The sequence below is a fragment of the Anastrepha obliqua genome, chromosome 6 (genome assembly GCF_027943255.1).
Source record: "Anastrepha obliqua isolate idAnaObli1 chromosome 6, idAnaObli1_1.0, whole genome shotgun sequence".
NCBI lineage: Eukaryota > Metazoa > Arthropoda > Insecta > Diptera > Tephritidae > Anastrepha > Anastrepha obliqua.
This window is the reverse complement of record NC_072897.1, coordinates 66,376,549-66,401,388: the sequence shown is the minus strand read 5'-3', so window position 1 is coordinate 66,401,388 and position 24,840 is coordinate 66,376,549. Positions and strand designations below refer to the sequence as shown.

Here is a 24,840-nt window from a genome sequence, read left to right as displayed (position 1 = left end):
CGTCCTAACGTATGGTACAGAACCTTGGACGATGACAATGTCCGATAAGGCGTCAGTTGGAGCGTTTGGGAGAAAAATTTGCGGGTGATTTTTGAACCTTTGCACGTTGGTGACGGCGAATATTGCAGTTGATGAATGAGCTGTATGAGCCTTACAACGACATAGATATAGTACAGCGAATAAAGATCCAGCAGCTGCGTTAGCTGAGTCATGTCGTCCGAATGAATAACAACTCTTCGGACCTGAAGAATTCGATGCGGTACTAGCTGGTGGTAGCAGAGGAAGACGAAGACCTCCTCTGCGTTGGAAAAATCAGGTAGAGAAGAACTTGGCTTCACTTGGTGTGTCCAACTGATGCCGGTTAGCATGAGAAAGAAACGATTGGCACGTACATAAAAATGGGCGTACACTGATCAAGTGACTTTGAAAAGCCTTAAGCGTGCACAAATTGAAAGATAAAACTTTAACGTGCAAATGCAGAATAAGAAATACTTGAGCTTTATATCTGGCAATACTCACGTTTCACCGTCAATTTGCATTTAGTTTCCACGGCGCTTATGGAATTAGTAGCAGTGCAGGTGAATATACCTTCATCTTCTGGAAAAACTTCATGAATAGTTAGGGTTGCAACGCCATTTTTGTATTTTAAATTCATTATATCTGAGGATGATATAAGTTTGCCGTTCTTCGACCATGTTATCTGTGGTTCCGGATCTCCCTTAACATTACAAGTTAAGATTAACTTGTCACCGTCGTTAATAGAGACATCCTGAAGCGTCTTCGTAAACTCAGGCTTACACATCAGCGCATCGTCTGGAGGCACTAAGAACAATTGTTCATTGAATTTTAACACAAAATGCTCAATATTTCATGAATCATATTAAAAAGGCTTACATATTAATTCCTTGGTAGCACTTCGAGATCTTGACGGACTACCCGGCGTGTGCAAACTATTGCTGTTATACTTCTTTTTACTGCTACTGTTATTGACACTGGTAGTGTTGTGGCTTAAATTGTGAATGTTAGTCTGAAATTTACGAAATTTAAGGGTATGAGAAAAATATGTTGCTAATTGCTACAATACAATTTTTACTTTAATAGAGAATGAACTTATGAATAAATCAGAGACTGGAGATGTTGGTCCTTTTGATTAAATAATGACATTCTACTGTTGTTTTCCAAAATATTCTCCATGACGAACAATACTCTTTTGCATTCGTTGGAAACAATTTTCCATGCACTTAGTCCAGTCGTATTTCCAGAGCTTTTTTTAATTGTATGCGATCCAACTGTTTTTACCAAAGTTTGGTTTTGGACGGCCTTCACGGAATTCGATAGTGAATGGACAGCGATCAGGAGAAAATGCATTGTACCTGTTTTTGTACGAATCTAAAATAGTACTTGCTTGCGGTGTAACGACTCCATCTCATCGATGCAATATTGTTTTTTAATGCCAAAATAATGTTTTTTTAAATTGTTAAAGTAATCGAACGAAAATGTTCAGGGTTTAATTCCATTTTTTTATCAAGATTGATTTTAAAACGACCTTATGGTAAAATATGTAAAACTTTCCAAAGGAAACATTAGATGGCGCATGACAATACTAGAGGTGCCCATTGCCAGAAATGTAAACAGTAACCCAGTAAGTAGATAGACATCAACTTCAGAATAATAGGTTTTGTTGACAGTGCTAGGCTTTTTCTTCTTTATAAAAAGTTCAAGTAAGCATGTACTTTATATGAGAGAAAAGGTGTCACCGAATCTTTTTTTTTTTTCAAAAATCAACGGTATTTTGAATTCAATTGAAACTTGACCTTTGTTATGCTAAAAAAAACCGCATACCCAGAAAAATTCTAAAAACTATGATGAAAAATTTGAAAGTAATGATTGCATTTTGAGTTATGTTGCATAAAGTTTAAAACTATCCCTTATATGGTTTTTGTTGTATATGGTATTTTATATAAAAATAGTGGTGTGGTTACAATTTTGCGACCGGACGTATATTCAAAGAAATAGTGGGGATACGAATTATTAGTAATTATGGCAAGTATAGTATAAATAAAATCTAGTTTTAAATTAACATTATACCTGACTTGTGGAGGAGTGACTTGAGTTTTGTTGCGCTGTTGACGATGAACTGTTGTACTGATTTGAAGAGGAGCTGGACGTGAATCGACGTACAGTATTGATTGGTGGCGGTGCAAGTTTCAACGGGTGTTCGATATACTTACGATCTATTTAAGTAAAAAATGAAAGATATTAAATAAAGATATTAAACCAAACATTGATCAAATTCTGCTATCATCAATGAACATCATAAATTAAATTTGTATTCAAGTTTTAGGATTATTGTTAAAACATATATGTATATTATATTATTATATTAAGTTGGGTTTATAACTGATTGATTGGCATGCAGTTCTGAGAAAATTATTTACTACATAACTAAATTACTGGTACATTCTTAATTAATTTCCAATTTCACAATTTCTTGAGATTTAGTAAACGGAAAACTCTGGTAAAACAATTAAAAAATTCATTTATGTGAATATTATCAAAAACTATGATTAACTGTTCAATTTTTGTATAGGAAAACATTTAAGAAAGAAAATAGGTATATAGCGGTTTGATTAAAGATTAAATGGACTTGAGACATTTAATACTTAATTTCGGGAAATATTAATATAATACAGGAATATTTACCTTCGGTATGAAATTCTGAGTTATCTTATTTTCGAAGAATTTAAATGAATCAAAAGTCTTTGGAAAGGGTAGCCGGATTTCTGAGCTTTGTAAGTGTATTAACTGATTCGGTATGTTCTTTTAGTATGTATTTAGAATGTTTAAACAAAACAGGATAACCAGTTTCAATGCAATATATTATATTATATTAACGATAAGAACCATAGAGGACTAAACATAAAAATTAAAATATTCAACAAACGTCTATTGAAACGAAACAAATTATATATGAGTTAAGAATTCAATATTTTACCTCCAGAATATAGAAAATTGTGAGCAAGTTCAGCTTGCTCAGGTGTTACCCATTCTCCTATGAAAAAATGCCATTTAATATTTTTGAGGAAACAAATTTTAATATTTTAAGTAAAAATATTAATGCATTTATATTATAAATAATTGCCATACTTATATATATGTAAATAGATGTCATATAAAATTGTGTTAGTTCAAGTACATATGTGCAATAAGTGGCACATGAGTGGTACAGTACTTCAAATAAATATTCGTACAGGCTTCAGTTCCCTAAATATACTTATGTTAAGAGGTTGGAACCTATACCAAAATGGAATAACGATACGTATTACGTCTCTACTTAGTCTTACCATAAATTCTGTGACAAATTTTACAATGCATACAGCGAGAAGAAATTCGCAGAAAAAGTTTCTATATTTTTGCTTTTCTTCGTATGTATTGTCTACTCATAAATTTTACTCAGTTTCATAGCAAATTTCGTTTGTTAACAATGGAGTGAGGAGCTAAGGAAAATCACATTGCAGTAATTGCATTACAGAGTGTGATAAAGGTCTAAGTGAGATTTACGAATACCTGAAAAAACTTAATATTTCCAGAAAGTTTGTTTACCGCACGATCAATCGTTTTCCCCAAACGTCTGAAGTGACAAAAAGAAAAATAAGTGGTGGTCCTCGCGTGGCTCGAGCCAGTGCAGCCATAAAAGCCATTCGAGAAAAAATTCGCATGAGTCCCCTTAGAAAGTAGAAAATCATATCCGGGGAAATGAATGTACCGATCAGATCCATGTCAAGACTAATTAGATATGATCTACACATAAAAGCCTTCCATCGCTCATCTCGTCATCTTTTGACAACGCCCTAGAAGAAAATTAGACTCGACAGCCGTGGTTAACGGCTATGAAAATATTCTTTTCACAAATGAGAAAATATTCATTGTTGAAGAAGTTTTTAATAAAAAAACGACAAAATAATGCTAAAATTTTTAAAGACGCGAAAAAGCTTGTTTCAAGGGTTCAGCGTGGCCACTATTCGGACTTTCTAATGGCTTGGTGGTGAGTGTCTTATAAGGGTGTTATATCTCTTCAATTTTGCGAAAAAGGGGTTAAGACCGAGGCAAAAGTGTACCAAGAGGATGTCTTAGAAGGCGTGGTGAAGCAGTTGAGCGGTACTCTCTTCAGTGGAGAACGTTGGATCTCCCAGCAAGATTCCCCTCCAACCCATAAGGAAAAGGCTAGATAACAGTGGCTAAAAAACAATATTCTTGGGTTCATAGCCACAGAAGATTCGCCGTCTTGAAGTCCAGATCTGAATCCATTGGTGTACAGTATCACACTATCTTTGGTTCGAGCAGCGACGTACAATATCCATGGAAACCGTGCGTGTTGCAATAGCGGAACGGCCCAATCGTTTGAAGGCTTGGGTAAAAGCAAATGTTGACCATTTCGATTGAAAACTTAATTTTTTTAATATTTACATGATTAAAGAAAAAAAAGCATTAAAAAGTATTATAAAATTTATATCTATAACGGACTTAGCTTTTAACAGAACTTATGGCCGGGCTAAGTATACGACAAATTACTTTTAAGAGAACTTTGTGCATGGCAAAAATAAGAATTAATATGCTAGCAAAATGGTCCGATTTTGCTTAAAATTGATCGGTAACAATAGTACCAAGCTCTTCTGGTTTATATTTTCGGAGAAGTGGCAGGAATTGTAAGAATTATCAGCGGTAAGTGACGATTGCACTTATAAAGGGTATTCCAAAAGATACGCCTAGCTTTTGTTTTAAAATAAAACACAAAAACTATTACTTACTATACTACTTTTACTCGAAGTACTGTTCTTATAATTATATTTGAAAAATTCCATCATTTAAATGGCCCCCATAAACACGTATACTGGTATAATTGTTGAGAACGTCGAGATATCAATGTTTTAGGTTGTTCAGCAACACCTTGCGCTACAGCAGCAATATTGTCAATAGAACGCTCAGTTTTTGGTCTAGCAGTCCTTTTCTATCCTCTACAAAACCAGTTGAAGATTTTTCACCAACCTTTTAACTGCCGCCTCATTCGGGCGATCATTTCCACCAAAAAAATTTAGAATTTTGCGATATGTTGTTCTTAAAGATTGACCATTTTCATAAAAAGTTTCAATAATTTTAATACGTTGTTCTATCGTGTAAATATCCATGGTTAAAATTGTACATCTCTCTACTTGACAAATGTCAAAGATGACAAAAAATAGCTACTGTCTAGGAATTACTCACCACTGACTTCTAGGCGTCACTTTTGAAAGACCCTTTACTAGTAAATTTCCTTTCTTAATGCCTTATTCTGAATTAAAATGGAATATCCAGTTTGGGACAGTTTTCTATTCAACGTATTTGATCTATTTATTTATATGAGACTTCTCGTATTGTTATTTTATTTTTCTAAAGAAAATTATAATATACATATCGCTCACTTATTGTAATAGGGTCTTAATTCAAAAAACCCGTAAGTAAATAATAAAAAATAAAAAAATAAATAGGTAAATAAATAAAGCAATTGCGCGTCGGTTCATTTCAGATTTCAAATTTTTTTTATTGAAATAATTTCCTCATAATATTCTCTCTCTCTCTTCTGCTCTCAGCAATTTGTATTTATTTATTGCTATTAGGTATTACATTGCATTCGGTTTGCCCGCATATTTCTAAAAACAATGAATACTCACCTTCCACAATTACTACACATTCGGTTTCGTCGGTACCGTGACAGTTGGTCGCCTTACAAGTGTATTTACCAGAGTCTGAGGGTTTGCAATCAACTATTTCCATTGTTACTACTCCGTCCGATGTTGACATTGAATATTCGTATTTGCTTAGTTCTCGACCATCTTTATACCATTTTACAGTTGGTACGGGCTTACCACTGAGACAACATAGAAGCTTACATGTGTCTCGAGCTTGCATGACACGTGGCCGTAAGAGGAATGTATAGCTGGGTGCCGATTCAGATTCCTCCTGCCAGAATGTATAGGGTAGAGGATCACGTCGGCGCACCGGTGTCGTTTCACTACGATAACGTGGCTGTTCTTTCGGTAGCGGGTGCACGTTCAAGAAAACAACCTCCTCACGAGACCCATAGTGGTTTTCTGCCCGAATTATATATTCGCCTCTGTCATCGAGCTTGACACGATTAATAATGAAGTAGTAATCATCACCGCCATAACGTTTCATAAATTTGACGCTTTGCCGCAATTCTACATTATTGTGAGACCATGTTAAGGTTGGAGTAGCACCAGCTATACAGCGGCAGTAGAACTTTACACTTTGGCCTTCATAGCAAAATTGTGACGATGGTCGTATGACGAAACGTGGTGCGGCTTGTCGACGATCAAATGAAGTTTCATGAACTTTATATTTTTCCATAAGCAATTTGCTCAATGAGGAATACTCAGATAAGCGTCCCATAGGGAGCAAGTACTTGTTGAAATCTTCATATTTCATCCGAAGCTTATCTCGGTATGCAAGGTAGCGATCGCGTGCAATTTTTTGTGAGCGATCGCTATGATCACCTGTAAGCCAAGGATGCAAAAGACATTCATGTGCCGTCATACGTTTTTCCTTATTGGCGATAAGTAGCTTCCTAATAAAATCTCTAGCTTCATCCGATATATGACAGAAGGCGGCTTCATCAAAGTCCCACTCGCAGGCTTTGACATTTTTCAGGGTTTGGATATCATTATCGCCAGCGAAAGGTGACAACCCACTCAAACTAAAACATAAAAATAAAAATTTAATGTTTCTGTTTTGAAATAAAAAACTAACAAAAAATACTAACAGTACATATGCAAGAACACCAGTGGCCCACATATCTGTATAGAAGCCAACCGGTTCACGATTTACAATCTCAGGTGCGGCGAATTCGGCTGTGCCAGTTGTTATTTTAACTACTTCATTTGGATCCAAACGGGTGGCTAAACCAAAGTCAATAAGTTTGACATTCGTACTGGTACGAGTTTGGCACATGATATTCTCTGGTTTTATGTCTAGATGAATAATATTCTTTTCGTGCATATGTCGAACTCCTTCGCAGATCTGGCGCATATAATTGATTACTTCTGCTTCAGTCATATAGTAGCCCTCAGTGGTTATGCGCTCGAATAATTCTCCACCAGATAAGCTGAAAAATAATTTGGAAACATTCAATGATAAATATATGACACACTTACATACATATGCGAACAATAAAAAGCAGATAACAATTTTGCCGAAAGTTTAAGGATAACAAATAAGATACTATAAAAATATATAAGAAGTTCAAATTTGGTATGAATTAGCTTTTTAATTACTTTTCGGATTCTAAAAAACTTGTGCTAGTTTTCTTAATTTAATGTGACTGTTTAGGGTTTTATGTAGAAACCTTTGTCTATTGATGAGGCTTTTAAAATACATCTTCTATCCTTAATCTTTCAGTATGTATAACGGCATGAAAAATTTCTCCCTTATTGTTTGATAACACTTGTGAGCTTCAACAGATATTAAGTTCATAAAGTAATATACATACAATTTTGAAATACTCACAATTCTAATATAAGTACCATCTCATCATCGTCTTCAAATGCATCATGAAGATTAATTAACTTTTGGTGATGTAATTGGTTCATCACGTCAATTTCACGTCTTATCAGATCCTTTTCAATGGTGTGTGATACAGGAATGAATTTTGCAGCAAATATGTTTCCGGTGCTGCGTTCGCGACACCGATGTACAACTCCGAACGCGCCAGCACCAATTTCTTCCAAAATGTCATATTTATCATAAACGCTGTCATGTGAAATTTCAACGGGTTGCGGAACAAATTTAGAGTATATGTCAAAAACATACGAATCATAGTCTTTAATTAGTCCATCAGCCTTGCCCCGAACTTTTCTGCCCTGCTCGTCGATCTCCCACCTCCTTTCAGCCGGCTTTTTCTTCATAATGTCTCTTGTTTTAATAAGTGTGCTAATTTCTGATGGATTTGAACGGCCATACACATTATCGGCATATATACGAAATTCGTATTCTTTTCCTGGAGTTAAACTAGTAACAGCCATGGCTGTGAGACGGGTATTACCAACACGAATCCATGACGACATTGGATGCTCGCGCTTTTCTACCAGATAGCTTGTTATTTCACTGCCACCATCCCAAACCGGAGCTTTCCAACTTAGCGATAATGATTCGTTACTAATATTCTCAATTAGTGGGAATCGTGGCGGATCAGGGCGATCGCTGATCTGGATTCTAATCGTAGCTGTGTCGGATCCAAGGTCATTATCAGCAGTTATAACGTAAGGCCCAGAGTCTAGTTTCGAGCCATCGCGAATGATTAGCATTGCATGGCGCTCCTTAACTTCAACGGTATAATGTCCACCTGATTCAATAGTTTCACCTTCCCGTATCCATGTAATTCTAGGCTTTCTATAGCCGGTGAATGGTATTTTTATAACCACGTTTTCACCCTTATCGAAGTAAGCAGTGTCACGGAAGCGTGGAGGAACATTCAATTTGGGAGCAGCTACATCGAGAAATAGAAAAGGAAAGCAATATTAATATAATTTTAACTAAATCTACTAGTAATAACGGTAACAGTAATAATAATAACAAGCAATGACCCCAGCAGCCGATGTGTTTATTCAAATTTATAATAGTGGAACGCATAGTTATCCCACTTCACTTTTCGGAGAAAGAGAATTGCGTAATGTAAAGGTTGGGCGTAACGAAGAAAACACGTTTTTATGTTCAAAATTAGCTTTATTCATCAACGTAATTTCCATAAAGAACAGCGTAATCATTCCAGCGCCGCTCTAACATTTCAATACCACTATTGTAGAACGATAATATCTCTCTTTTGTCTCTCCGTTACAGCGAAAACTCTTCATACGAGTGAAATTTCTTACCGGCGAGCATTTTTTAGGTCTGCGAACAGACAGTAGTCAATGGTCGCGAAATCTGGCGAATACGGTGGATTGCTTTCACATCCATTCGAAGTTCAATTCATGTAGTTTTGCCATAGTTTTGATTGACCTTTGACACGGTGCGTTGTCTTGAAAGTGAGCAAACGCGGCACCCTCTTTGAACAGAGCTTTTTCATAGTCAAATGCTCACGCAATATAAAGCCAACACGTTCTTTTGATATCTTTATGATGTCAGCTAACTCACGCAACTTCAAATTGTGTTATGTTTTCTGGTGTTAGCAAATGATGTGGTGCGTATACTGCGTTGTGCATCATCGGTGTCTGTCAGCAATCCATCGTTTTATTGACAGAGCGGAGTCCACATAATACTTTCCAAGCTATTGCTTTGCCTGAACGGTATTTTGTCCTATCAAGATGCAGTGTAATATTAAAACACGAAATTCTTTTTGATGCATTGTTTTTAAAATAACACTCTTAGCACAATAACTCACGAACTAATGAATAAAATATCATGAAATTTTAAGGTTTAGTACTAACTGAAAAAGAGGTGAATGTAATTAAACTAATGCCATCTACGTGTTAGGCCCGAAACTTTTCCACCCGTGCACAACCACGATTAAACTCGAAAACCCTTCGATAACATCTTGAAATGAAGGAGCGGATTCATTAACACTTTTACCATTACTTCTGTTGTTAATAATTTTGCCAAAATACATAATCTTATCGATCGGTACTCGGTTTTTCCATTGTAAAAAATACAGAGTGAATTGACATATCGAAATTAGTACACATATCGAAAAAGGGTACACATTTTGATTCCTCAAATGGATAATGGTGTTACTTTAAATATTTTTCAACCAACCTGTAAATCTCTGTATGTTTCTAAATAATATATGTATGTAAATAATTTTGTTTTGAAATGGCAATGTTGAAAAACTGATTATATTATAATAATTGAAATGTAAGTAAATCAGAGATGGCAATCATTATGAGTTAAAGGTATTATTAAGGTATTATTTTATGGTTCTTAGTTTTAATTCAAGTTGGTGATTTCTTCCATTTTTGTTCCAGATTCATAATACTAATTTATATCCATTAAATCTTGAGTAATCAAACTTATATAATTACTGTCAAAATTCTTTTCCAGATTTAAGAAGTGGTATTCTAATTTATGGTCGGACCCCGATAGTGTTTTCTTTTCACGAAAAAATTTCATCTCATAATATAGCAGCATTACAAAAATATTGTATATTATATTTCATATGAGAAAAGAACAAGAGAAGTTCAATTCTTCCACAAAATATATACTGAATATATCAAAATTTAACGATTTATTTCCATTTTTAACTAACAATTAATGTTTTCGCTCAATTATTTTGACGAACACGGATAGTAAATCAGCTGGGCAATGGTTACAATAATACCAGATAAAAAAAACGCTAAGAGTTTCTTGAGGGTGCTGCCACACCGGCAAACAACATGTCAAATATTATTTATTCAGTTTCTGTCGAAATAAATTTTTGCTTCCTAATATTGCCATTATCACTGTCTTTAAGTTACAATACATTTTTTAACAAGAATTAAATGTGTTTCCGAATCAAAAGCGGTACATTTGGAATGGAGCTAGTTTTCACATATTTAACGTTCATCGGCCCCCTGATTCGGGATTCTTGTCTGCCAACAAAACGAGCAAAATCAAATTTAAGTAAATACTTTATGAAGCTTCAGCGTTTGATATATATACAATCGAAAATAAAAAGATATGTTAAATCACTATTTAAAAAGGACTTACTTAATATTGCCAGTGCAGCTCGTGTTGACTTAGCGCCCGCCTTATTGACAGCTCGACAGACGTATTCATCTGCGTCTTCACCAAAGACATCGTTGATATTCAAAAAATAGTTATCACCTTCAGCATACATGTGGTAGCGCGCACCATTGGTGATTTCTCGAGCTCCTTTGTACCATGAAATAATTGGACGTGGTAAGCCACTAATTGTGCATGTAAATTGTGCATTGTGATATTGTATGCATGTGGCATCACCCAGAGGTTTAATAATAATTGGTGGCGTAGCGGCTTGTGGATCAATTACTTTGACTGCTGTGGAATTTATAGATTCTTTCGATAATCCAGCTTCATTTTGTGCAAAAATACGGAATTCGTATTGTCTGCCTTCAATTAGATTCGAACAGTTTATTTGGTTGGTAAGACAAATGGTAACGTTGACACGTTGCCATGTGCTACTACCAACTTCGCGCTTGTCAATCCAATAACCTTGAATATGAGCGCCACCATCAGATTCCGGTTTTTCCCATTCCAAATGGACAAAGTCGCCGCCAATTTCAGTAACGGAGGGTTTGCCAGGGGGGGATGGTGGATCTATTGGCGCCTTTGCCCGAATTGGATTCAAGCCTTCTAATGGCGGTCCCATGCCATTGTCATTAACTGCCATTACTCGGAATATATATTCCTGGTTTTCAATAAGACCTTGAACATTAAAGGATAAATCTTTGCAGAAGCTGGATACTGTAATCCAATGAGGTGAAGTAACATCTTTTCGTTCCACAACATAATGTGTTACGCGCAGACCGCCGTCATACGTAGGAGGGCGCCAAGCTAACATACAAGAATGCTTCTTTATATGAGATATACCCATTGGGCCTGTAGGCGCCGATGGTAGTCCAGTAATACGAGCATCAAATTGTCCTGTTGCAGAACCAGATTCATTTTCAAACTTAATTTGGTAAAGCCCAGAATCATTTTTTACAATGTTTCTAATGAATATTGCCACGTAATCATCAAATACAGTGGATTTGAAATGCTGCTCATCTTTTTCAGAAAGTAGCTCATTGTTTCTAGTGACAGTAACTTTCATTGGTTGATCACCAGTATAATAAATCTTAATTTTAGTGTTGTCACCTTCTGCCATAAATAGTTCATTAGGACAGCGAGTGATGACTGGAGGTGAACCGATCTTCAAATGTCCAGTTGTGTGTACAAATCCAAGGGAATTGAATGCTTCGCAGGTGTAGTCACCATCATCGCCAGATTGGACATTGGCAATATGTAGACGGAACACACCATCTTTACTATCACTGACAAATCGTCCGCCGCCCATTTGTATTTCCTTTCCATTACGTAGCCACCTAGCGTTTGGTAATGGCTTACCCGTGGCCTTACATTCCAAAATGAAATCCTTGCCACATGGTGCACTACGATCTTGTAAACGTGTCACCCATTCCGGTTTTTCACCCCCAATCACTTCACATACCTTTATTGGCATAGTGCAAGAGCTTGGATCGGATCGGCCTGCGGCATTCACTGCGAAAATACGGAATTCATAGTCTCCCATTTCGATCAAACTAAGTACAGTATATTCAGTATCCATGACATTGTAGTCATTGCATTTCACCCAAACTGCTCCGCCAACATCACGACGTTCAATAATATATCCTGTGATACGCGAGCCGCCATCGCTCGTTGGTTTTTCCCATTTAAGGTCAACATAGCTTTTGCCAACCTTCGTAACTTGAGGTGTGCCCGGTGATGACGGCACTGTAAATTTGCCCTTCAACTTGAATTTGGTTGACGGTGGTGACGGTTTACTGAAACCAGCAGCATTCTTGGCCTTTATACGGAATTCATATTCACATCCGTTTGTAAGATTATATAGCTGATATTTGGTATCTTTGATTAAGTATTCGTAAGTATTCCACGATGAGTCATTTACAATGTCACGATATTCAATTTGATAGCCTTGGATTCGTGAACCTCCATCACTAGAAGGACGGGCCCACATAAGTGTTACGTTGCCGGAATCCCAATCTATAACTTTTGGTTGTCCAGGTGCATCTGGCACTGTGAATTGGTATTTAGCGACAACTGGATCAGTTAGCTCGAGTGGATGCGATAGCCCATATTGATTTTCCGCACGTACACGGAAGTGGTATTTGCGATTAGGTTCTAGCCCCATGACATCATAATGGGTATTACGTATAAAGCTGCTAATTTTTGTCCAGGTACCGCTGTTATCTAGTTTTTCGATCACATAGTTGGTTATTGGCGATCCACCGTCATCTAATGGCGTTTTCCAGGACAATGTACAAGTGTCTGGAGTAATATCGAAAACTGATAAAGGTCCTTGGGGAGGACTAGGCCTATCAACCACTGTGACGTGACAAGAAGCAGTATCAGAGCCTTTATTATTAGTCAAAATAACAGTATAACAACCAGTTTCAACCCGTTTAGCAGATTTATTGCAGTAAATAGAATTATAGTCATTCGTATCAAACCTAATACGGTCATCTTGTATCATTTCTTGGCCATTTATGGTCCATGTAGGTATAGCCTGAGGGTTTGCGGTGTATGGCACTGTTATGCGGAACTCTTCTCCGGCAATAACTGTCATGTCCCTTATAGATAGGTCTGATGTAATCTTTGGCGGATGTGGTGGGCGCTGACAATAGATGGGATCACTAGAAGCACTATAAGGTGATTGTCCAGCTGCATTAACAGCCGCGACTCTGAATTCATATTCACCATTTTCAATTAGATTCGGTATTCTACAAATCAAATCTGGACAATGAGTGTGTATAGCTTTAGTCCATTTCTCTTCGTTTATTAAACGTTTTTCAATAGCATATCCGGTAATTGGTGAACCGCCATCATGCCTTGGTTTAGCCCAAGTAATTGTAATACTATCTTCACTTGAGTCAATGCCTTGAGGAATGCCAGGTGCGTTTGGCACATCGAATGGATGACGAGCTTGAATGGGCTGAGATGTTGTAGCCGGTTCAGAGTAACCATATTTATTCTCTGCATAAACTCGGAGGTCGTAGTCCCTACCGAGAGTCATGTTGCGTATACGAACAAATGGTACAGTACAATAGCTGTTTACTTTCGTCCATGTGTTGGACGATTTCTCTTTTCTTTCAATAACGTAATTTGTAATGGGAGAACCGCCATCATCTTTAGGTGAGGCCCAATATAAAGTTAACGCATCACCGGCGAATTCATCTGCATAAAGATTTATGGGCGGTTTCGGACGATCTAATACTTTTACATTTATTGTGGCTGTATCAAATCCAGAGGGGTTTTTCAATTGCAGCCTATATTGACCCGAATCAGTACGTTTCGAGTTTTTGACTACAAATGAAGCAGCATCATCGGTCAAATGTTGGAATATACGGCGTCCATCATCTTCTATATGTAGATCATTCGAGTACCAATGCGCGTTAGGCTTAGGGAAACCGACATATGGCACGTGTATACAAAAGTCGTCTCCAGCACGACAAACAATATCTCGAACACCACCAAGATCCATACGGGGCTTATTCGGTTGCTCTTCAATAATAACTGGCTGTGAAGGTTTCGATGGATCGGAACATCCCACATCGTTTTCGGCAAATACACGGAATGAATATTCCTTGCTTTCTTCTAGATTAGGTACATGATAAACTGTATCAGTTATTGGAAGTTCATTAACCGGCATCCACTTCTTTGAGTCTTTTGGACGTATTTCCAAATAGTATCCTTTTATTTTCGACTTACCATCAAACCTCGGTGGCCTCCATGAAAGAGTAACCCCATTCTTAGTTATACGATCGGGTTTTGGTGGTTCTGGAACTTCAGGTTTGTAGCGTTGAAGTTGCGCGGTCACTGGTTCAGATGGTTTCGATGGTTTCCCAGGACCAGCTTCATTTACAGCAGTTACGCGGAACTCATAGCGGTTTCCTTCTCGCAAGTCCTGTACGGTGTAGTTCGTATTTGGTGTGGGATAATTGTTGCACTTAATCCATTCGCCACCACGTTCTCGTCGTTCAACAATATAACCAGTGATTGGCTTACCGCCACAAGACTCTGGTGGATGCCATTCCAAACTTGCAGAACTTGGAGAATAAGCTGTAACTTGCGGTTGGCTGGGTGCATCCGGAGGATCGAAAGGAGATTTCGTTACGACCGGTTTACCTTCTAACGGCTCGGAAACACCATATATGTTTTCAGCCATGACGCGGAACACATACTTTTTGCCTTCAACGAGATTTTTAACGATGTAGTTGGTCTTTGGACAATAACCAGCAACTGGACGCCAATTATCCACTCCGAATTCACTGAATTCAATAATATAACCAGTGATATCACTGCCACCGTTATCTTTTGGTAGATTCCATTCAAGCCTTATATGGTCAGGAGCGATTTCTATGTAACTGAGAGGTCCTTGTGGTGGGCTTGGTTTGTCGACGACTATGATTTCAATATCTGCAGAATCCTTACCGAATTCATTCGAAGCAATTACTGTGTATATACCAGCATCCTCCCTAACTGAATCATCAATTCGGAATATTGTATGTTCAGAGTTAGAATTACACGAAATTTTGTTCGTTTCGGGAATTCTGAGGTTACCGCGCTTCCACTCAATGGTTGGTGTCGGTGCTCCTGATATTGGTATGTTAAGATTGATTGGTTCACCAGCTCTGACTTTAATCTTTCGACCTACAAGGCCATCCAGATGCAATTTGGGTTTCTCCCGCATTGGGCGTGCGCTGAACGTATTTGATGGTTCCGATGGTTTTCCGCTACCTGCGGCATTCACAGCGGATACACGGTATTGATACTGATGATCTGGGCTTACACGTTCGTCAGTATATTCGGTGCTGGGTACAGGCCCAGCATTGATGCGAACCCAACGCCCAGTTAACACATCGCGACGTTCAATATCATAACCTAAAACCGGCGAACCACCATTGCTAATTGGCGGTTTCCATTTAAATGTGATATGAGTTTTGTCGCTGTCAGTAAGCTCTGGCTTGCTGGTCATTCCAGGTACTGTGTATTGGTTTTTGGCAATAACAGGTTCCTCACTTCTTAGTGGATCTGAGCGCCCTTGCAAGTTTTCAGCCATAACACGGAACTCATATTTAGTACCTTCAAGTAGGCGAGGTACAACAGCATGATTATATTTTGCATTGACATAGGTCACAGCTGGTACCCATCCTCCGCCATGAGTAAGGTCTCGCTTTTCAATGACATATGCTGATACTTCAGAACCACCATTATCATTAGGCGGTTTCCATGAAACAGTTACGGAATTAGCTGTAACCTCCTCATATTCCATTGGACCAATGGGTGGGCCTGGTCGATCCAAAACTACCAGTTGGAAACTTCCTTCGTCAATACCTGAATCATTCCGTATTAAAAGATGATATGTACCTGAGTTACTACGTTGGCAATTAACGATATGCACAACAGTGTGGTGCCCAATAGATGTAATGGTTGATCGCTCATTGGATGTTAAAGGAATATTATTGTGGTTCCAAATAACTTCCGGTACAGGTTCGCCAGTAAAGTCAATATTTATATGGAATATAAGACCTGCTTTTATTCTAATATCTTGAAGGGGAGTTATAATCTTAGGTGCAAGATAACGAGCCTTTGCCGTCACAAGATCGGATGGTTCTGATGGTTCAGATTGTCCAGCCTTATTAACAGCAATTACTCGGAATTCATATTCTTGTCCTTCAACCAATCCAGGTACAGTGACTTGGGTCTGATTTGGTGGAACATGTTGTGTGTTGACCCAATATGGACTACCCTTTTCTTTCTTTTGAATTATATATTCAGTGAGTGGTGCACCACCATCTGAATTCGGTGGTGTCCATTGTAGATCCACATGATCACGATCCCAGTCTGTGACTTGTGGTTGACCTGGTGCAACCGGTTCATCGAATTCATTCTTGGCAATAATGCTCGATGGCAATTCCAAAGGTTCTGACTCACCAATAGCATTCACTGCTCTTACACGGAATAAATACTCTTTTCGGTGCACTAATCGTGCTACGTCATGTACTGGGTGAGTACTCATACCAGCATCTGACCAAGTTCCACGTGTAAGATCCATTTTCTCGATAACATAATGTAAAATTGGTGATCCTCCATCATCTTTAGGAACTCCCCAAGAAAGGTGACATCCTTCCTTTGTAATATTTGTAGCAGTTAGAGGAGCAATAGGTGGGCTGGGGCGATCTAAAACCATGGCATGGGCAGAGGCTTCAAAGAACCCATGCTCATTTTTCAATAACAAAGTATAACGCCCTTCGTCAGCACGTAGAGCTGAGGGTATTTCAAATGTCAATTCATTTTGGAAGAGGTTCATATCAAGACGAGAGTTTGGCTGTATTTCAACGCCATTAAATGACCATTTCACGGTTGGCCTTGGCGAAGCTTCGATTGGTAATGACCAGCCTAGGCGTTTTCCTGCATGTACAGTTATATCTCCTAAAAGTAATTTGTCGAAATATGGAGCCAAGAATCGTGGTTTACATGTGACTAGTGGTGATGGATCAGAGGGATCACTGAGACCCGCTTTGTTTACTGCATATACTCGGAACTCGTATTCACCACTTTCGGTTAAGTCTTGTATTAACGCTGTTGTTTCACCAGAGAGTACGTCGGCTGCCTTTTCCCATTGTCCGAATTTAGGGCGTTTTTCAACAATATATGACATTACCGCTGATCCACCATCACGTTTTGGAGCAGACCATTTAAGTTCGACGAAGTTTTTACCCCAGTCCACTGGCTGTGGTTGTCCTGGCTTATCAGGCCGTGAGAACGGATCTTTAGCGAGAATTGGCTGTGTGGTCGCCAGTGGCAAGGACTCACCTTGTTTATTTACAGCACGTACACGGAAATTATAATCATGGCCTTCAATCAAATTATCAGCTCGAATTTGCAAATCTGTACTTTCACCCACTGGTATCCATCGCATTGCTCCAATATCCATTTTTTCGCAAACATAGTGAGTTATTTCGGAACCGCCATCGTCCTTAGGTGGTCGCCATCTTAGCGTTAAAGAACTCTTTGTTACATCTTGCGGCCGCAATGGACCTTCTGGTTGTGATGGAACATCCAATACGGTTACCTTTACTGTGGCTCGGTCTCTGCCATTCATGTTATGTGCGTTTAGTGTGTATACGCCTGTATCGACACGCTTTGCATCAATTACACGAAGCTTAGTGCGACAGTCTTCATTGGTAATCTTCACTCGATCAGTATTGATAATCATGTTACCTTCGTGAAACCATTCCTTGCTTGGCACTGGTTCACCAATCACTGGCACATTAAACTCAAACGTTTGCCCAGCACGAACTTTGATGTCCAACATATAGTTTCGATCAATTTTCGGAGGTAAATTCTTACTGCGGGCGAGGTGTGGCGCAGTTGGCTCACTGGGCTCACCTTTTCCTGCTTTGTTAATAGCTCGAATACGGAATTCATATTTTATACCCTCAGTCAAATTTGGCACGTGACCTATACAAACATCATCTATCACTTCAGCGCATTCTTCCCAATCAGGTGAATATTTATCTCGTTTTTCAATCACATAACCTGTTATTGGTGAGCCACCATCCTTTTCTGGTCTTGTCCACTCTAAATCGACAAAGTCTTTATCGAAGTCTTTAATAAATGGTGTACCCGGGTTCGATGGCTCGTCGAAAGGATTCTTCGCTTCGGTAGCGTGTGGTGTTGTAAGGGGGTCAGAAACTCCTTGTCGGTTTCTGGCCCTGACACGGAACTTATATTTATGGCCCGGTGTCAAACCCTGCACATTGAACTTAGTTTCTGGTCCATCGGTTTCCCCTGCAGGTACCCAACGACCACTGATTTCGTCAAGTTTTTCAATAACATAAGAATCAATTGGTTGACCTCCATTATCATCAGGTGGACTCCAGTTGAGAGTACAGCCTTTAGCATGAACATTATCAACGTTTAGTGGACCGTTAGGAGGATATGGCTTGTCGATTACGATAACCTTAACATCAGCAGAATCTTCTCCATTTGCATTTTCTGCATGCACGGTGTACGTGCCGGAGTCAGCACGTGTTGCATTGGAAACTTTGAGTTTAGTATTATAGTCAATGTGTGTTACTTTAACATTATCCTTTGAACTTATTTCTCGTTTTTTAAACAACCATTTAGTTTTTGGAGCTGGTTCTCCAGAAACTTTTACATCGAATGAGAATGGTTGACCAGCTTTAATGCGTACTTCGATAAGATCTGTACGATCAATAAGAGGCGCCTTGTTTCTGGGCTTAGCAATTATTGGCGGTGTGACATCAGATGGTTCTCCTATCCCACCTGCGTTAACTGCGGATACGCGAAATTCGTACGCTTGGCCTTCAATTAAGTCAATAACTGTTGCTTTACATTGATCAGCCGGCACATCAAGGGCCTTTTCCCACTGCCCGTATTTATCCTTCTTTTCAACGATATAGCCTGTAATTGGAGATCCACCGTCACTTAATGGTGGAGTCCAGGCTAAATCAATGTGATCTTTATTCCAATCAGCTGCGTGTAGATTTTCCGGCTTACCTGGTTCGTCAAAGGGATTTTTGGCTATAATAGACTCATCTCCAACCAAAGGCGCTGATTCACCTTCAGCATTTACAGCTGAAACACGGAATTTGTATTCCCCACCTGGCTTTAATCCACTGACTTCTACTTGTGGCTCATTTGATCGACAAACAGGTATCCAGCAACCGGTCTCTGGATCAAGTTTGTCAATCTGGAAATATTCAATGGGTGTACCGCCATCATCAAGTGGACGCTTCCATTTCAGATGACAACCTTCTTTGTTTACATCAGATATTTGTAATGGGCCTTTTGGTGGGCTCGGTTTATCTCTTATTACAACATTTATTAAAACACTGTCTTTGCCAGAGCTGTTTGTAGCTGTTACTACATATTCACCGGAATAGCCCCGTGCTGTCGGTCTGACGACAAGTTTTGTGAAGTAATCTGGACTTTCAATAGTGACTATATCGCTTGATTGGAGAGGACCGTTGTTGAAACGCCAATCCACCTTGGGCGCCGGCTCACCAGTAATCACTGCGTCAAATTTGAGTGGTATACCCGCAGATATGGTTACGTCACGTAAATTACGACGATCAATTTTTGGTGCAAGGAAACGTGGTTTGGCAATAAACGATTTACTTGCATCGGATGCTTCTGACGGACCTGCTTTATTTACGGCCATAACTCTGAATTGATACTCGTTTCCTTCAACTAAACCATTAATTGTTGCTGTAGGCTTAGGATCATTTGTTTCAAAAGCTTTTTCCCACAATGGACTGTATTTATCTTTCATCTCGATGATGTATCCAGTTATTGGAGAGCCTCCATCACTAACGGGTTCTTGCCAAACCAGTTCAATTTTATTGGCAGTCCAATCCTTAGGCTCAGGCGCTCCAGGCTTAGATGGTGTTACTAAAATATTATTAGAAATTGAATAGGTTTGATGAACTTCGTGAGAAAATATTAGCACTTTAATACAAACCGAAAGGATCCTTGGCAACAATAGTGCCAAAAGTTTCAAGTGGTTCAGATTCCCCTTCTTTATTCAAAGCTTTCACACGGAATTTATACTCATGTCCAGGAGTCAAACTATCAACCACAAATTCCGGTCCGTCACATTTACCCGCAGGCAACCAGATACCAGAATCCGGATCGAACTTTTCTACCAAATATCCTTCGATTGGTTCACCACCATCATCTTTGGGCTTTTTCCACTTTAGTTTGCAACCCTCCTTATGTATATCTGAAACTTCGAGTGGACCTTCAGGCTTACCAGGTTTGGCTGTAGTAAAATAAAAAGCATTGTATAAATTGCGTAAATTTGTGTTAACAATCAAATTACCTATAATATTGATTTGGAATTCAACTTGATCTTGACCAAATCTATTTGTTGCAACAATTTTATATAAACCAGTATCTTTGCGTTGGGGACTGCTGTTGATATATTTTGTGTTGTAAGGTACATTTTCAATCCTTCGAAATGAGGATGCTTGTATGGACTTCCCGCTTTGAGACCACGTCACATCGGGAGCAGGTTCTCCGAAAACCTGAATGTCCAGGAATAATGGTTCGCTAGCTTTCATATTATAGGTGTGAATATGACGACGGTCAATTTTTGGTGCCACTATGGAAATAATGAATGAATAAATGGTCAAACACAATGCGAAAATTGTAGAATTACGTACATTTTCTTGGTTTGGTGATAACAGACTTGCTGGCATCGGAGGGCTCACCAGGTCCAGCTGAGTTTATAGCCTTGACGCGGAATTCATATTCGCAATTTTCATCAAGGTTTGGCACAGTGCCTTTACATTCACCAATACCTGGGCCTGCTGGTGTTTCCGCAGCCTTCATCCAGCGCTCAGTACCCTTTTCACGTTTTTCAATAATATAACCTGTAACTGGTGCACCTCCATCGTTTATTGGTGCTTTCCATACCAATTCTACATGGTCTTTATCCCAGTCAACAGCTTCTGGTGTACCTGGTTTTCCAGGCTCATCAAATGGATTTTTGGCTACGACCGCATGTTCCCCATCTAGTGGTGCTGATTCACCCTCTATATTTACTGCTAAGACTCGAAATTTGTATTCATGACCCTGTTCTAAATTATTTAGTTCGGCGAAGGGTTCCTTAACCCGTGCTGAAGGCAACCAACGACCAGTTTCTAAATCCATTTTTTCCAGTACATAATACTCAATAGGCAATCCACCATCATCTAAAGGTGGATTCCATTTTAATTTGCAACCTTCTTTGTGTACATCCGAGACACGCAAGGGTCCTTCTGGTTTATCTGGCTTATCTAAGACAGTGATTTCAAATGTGGCTTCATCATGACCTGAATCATTCTCGGCTTTAATTGTGTACTTGCCAGTATTTTTACGCTTTGCAATTGGAATTGAAAACTTAGTTCGATATGATTCAAAATCAATATTAACATCATCTGATTGATCTTCAATGCGAGCTTTATTGTGGAACCATTGTTTAGCTGCTGGGGGCTCACCTGATACTTTAATATCAAGACGAATGTGTTGTCCGGCCTTAATAATAATATCCTTAATATTTGCTCTATCAATTTTTGGAGGTGCAAAGCGATCTTTTGCAGTCATTTGATCGGATGGATCTGAGGGTTTGCTTTGGCCCGCTTTATTAACTGCTTTTATTCTGAATTGGTACTTTGTACCTTTGATAAGGTCGTTAACTCGCGCTTTGCAATCAGGTGTGCTAGTTTCCAAAACCTTCTGCCATTTTCCGGTGTTATTATCTTTCTTTTCAACAACATACCCGGTGATAGGTGCCCCACCGTCATCTTCTGGTGGACGCCAGCTCAAGTCAGCAAAATTAGCAGACCAATCAGTAATTTGTGGCTTTCCTGGCGCATTAGCAGCATCATACGGATTTTTAGCTGTAGTCGGGGTATCCGTAACTAACGGTTCAGAATCGCCTTCTGCATTCACAGCTTTTATACGGAACAAATATTGTTTTCCCTCAACCAATCCCGTTACATATGCTTCTGGGGTTTTAGATGTACATACGGGAACCCAACGACCAGTCTCAGTATCCATGCGTTCAACTACATAGTGTTCGATGGGTTCACCGCCATCATCATCTGGTTTGTCCCATTTCAAGTGCACAGATTCAGCAGTTACATCGGATACGGCAAGGGGTCCCTTTGGCTTGCCCGGCTTGCAGATAACATCTAATTCGACTTCGACAGTATCAATACCTGAATCATTTTTGGCTGTCACAACGTAGACTCCTTTATCTGTTCGCTTTACTTTCGGCAAAATAAATGTAGTTCTATAGTCTTCATTTTCAATTTTGATTCGATCGGTTGTTTTGAGAACTACTTCATTGTAAGTCCAAGTTATTTTTGCGGGTGGTTCGGCTTTTACTGGTGCTTCCATATGTAGCATTTGTCCACTACGCAATACCTTTTTTCGTAAGTCTTTACGATCAATATGTGGCTTAAGGAAACGTGGTTTGGCAACAACTGAACTGGAAACGTCGCTGGGTTCACTTGGCCCTGCCTTGTTTATGGCGACGATTCGGAATTCATACTCATGTCCTTCTTCAACGCTTGTAACAGTACCTTTTGTATGATCACCAGGTACGGTAGCGGCATCAATCCATGCTCGTCCAGATTTGTCACGCATTTGAATGACGTACTTTTGAATGGTAGCACCACCGTCATTCTTTGGTGGGTCCCAAGCCAAATCGATAAAGTCTTTATCCCAGTTAGTTGGTTCTGGGCGACCTGGTTTGTCAGGTTCATCGAATGGATTTTTAGCAATAATTGCTTTCTCGGTTTCTAAAGGCTCCGATTCGCCTTCCTTGTTAATCGCTTTCACGCGGAATTTATAAAGTTTTCCTTCTTGCAAACCAATTACTTTTGCCCCTGGTTCAGTGCTCTTTCCACAAGGTAACCATTGGCCAGTGTGAGGATCCAATTTCTCAATTTCATAATAGTCTATAGGAGCTCCACCGTCATCTACTGGCTTTTCCCATTTCAATTTACAGCCATGTTTTGTGATATCGTGAACTTCAAGTGGTCCTTTTGGTATACCCGGTTTACCCAGAACAGTAACATCTAGCTCTGCAGCATCTTCGCCAACTTCATTGGTGGCTTTAATCACATACTTGCCGCTTTGTGGCCGTTTAGCACGCATTACAAAAAATTTGGTATTGTAATCATTGTAGTCAACTTTAATACCTTCTTTGTCTGATTCTAATGGTTGATCCTTAAAGAACCACTCAATTTTCGGAACTGGTTCACCTTTAACACTAATATCAAGGCTTATAGATAGACCAACTTTTACTGCAACTGGTTTCAGGTTTGTTCGGTCAATATGTGGTTTTACTGAAAAAAATAGTGTTATTTTTTGCAAGTCTGCTTAAAAATTAATAACATATATGACTTACAAAAACGTGGCTTAGCTGTGTGCCAATTTGTCTGCTCAGATGGCTCCGAAGAACCTGCTTTATTTACAGCACGTACACGGAATTTATATTGTTGTCCTTCTTCCAATTTTTTTACTGTACCTTTACATATCGGACCGTCAACTTCGGAGACTTTAACGAACTCCCCAGTATCTTTATCCATCATTTCAATAATATAGCCAGTAATTGGTGCACCGCCATCACGAATCGGAGGTTCCCATTTAAGTTTCACATGGTGTTCGTCCCAGTCTTCCAACTCTGGTAAACCAGGAGGTGCTGATACGTCAAAGGGATTTTTCGCTACTATAGCTTGTTCAGTGTCTAAAGATTCTGATTCGCCTTCTTCGTTGACAGCTTTAACGCGGAAGAGATAGCGATGATTGGGCTCAAGTCCTTTAATTTCTAGTTCAAGTTTTTCAGGATCAACGGATCCAGCGGGTACCCAACGACCGACAGCAGTGTCTATCTTTTCAATTACGTATCCAGTAAGAGGTACACCGCCATCATCTCTCGGCTTTTTCCACTTCAACTTGCAGCCTTCTTTATGTATGTCAAATGTTTTTAAGGGCCCCTCAGGCTTAGCTGGCTTATCTAGTACTATAACTTCAACTTCAGCTTCATCTATACCATTTATATTTTCTGCTTTTATTTTATAAATTCCGGTTTGCGAACGCATTATATCCAAAATTGTCAATTTCGTATTATAATCCTCATTTTCTAAACGCACTTTGTTATCGCTGGAGAGTTCCTTCTCCTTGAATGCCCAAGTTAGATTTGGCGCAGGTTCACCTCTCACGTCCACATCAAATTTAACATTTTGACCTGCCCTAACTTTTACGGGCTTCAGCTTATCACGATTAATATGTGGTTTCACTGAGAATCATCAAAAGTTCATTAGTAAATGGCAAATAAATTATTTCGCATTTGAAACATAACAGATTCCAACGAAAAAGCTTTGCTTAGCAAATAGATATTTATTTTCATACATATTTAAATATTATATATATACTATATATGTTAAAATTTAGATACATTTTCGTGTGAAAAAAATCCTTAAAAGAAATATGTTGAAATAAAACAGAAAAGAAGTTAGTAATTTAATAAGCAATTAG

General features: G+C 38.8%; 1 protein-coding gene across 13 annotated transcripts in view; it reads right to left on the bottom strand.

The window, feature by feature from the left end:
* Window positions 1-24,840, bottom strand: part of LOC129250836 (twitchin) — a 241,501-nt gene that overhangs the window by 3,074 nt on the left and 213,587 nt on the right. For 12 of the 13 annotated variants that reach the window (XM_054890420.1, XM_054890419.1, XM_054890422.1 and 9 more), the window contains 12 exons: window positions 23,711-24,601; window positions 20,976-23,648; window positions 20,633-20,914; window positions 20,273-20,572; window positions 10,732-20,202; window positions 7,561-8,539; window positions 6,818-7,159; window positions 5,709-6,751; window positions 2,996-3,052; window positions 2,089-2,234; window positions 895-1,027; window positions 520-822 (listed from right to left, as the gene is read on the bottom strand). In XM_054890420.1, the coding sequence (XP_054746395.1) occupies window positions 520-822; window positions 895-1,027; window positions 2,089-2,234; window positions 2,996-3,052; window positions 5,709-6,751; window positions 6,818-7,159; window positions 7,561-8,539; window positions 10,732-20,202; window positions 20,273-20,572; window positions 20,633-20,914; window positions 20,976-23,648; window positions 23,711-24,601 (16,620 nt within the window). The remainder of the gene's footprint in view (window positions 1-519; window positions 823-894; window positions 1,028-2,088; window positions 2,235-2,995; window positions 3,053-5,708; window positions 6,752-6,817; window positions 7,160-7,560; window positions 8,540-10,731; window positions 20,203-20,272; window positions 20,573-20,632; window positions 20,915-20,975; window positions 23,649-23,710; window positions 24,602-24,840) is intronic. The other variant, XM_054890423.1, reaches the window with a different exon arrangement.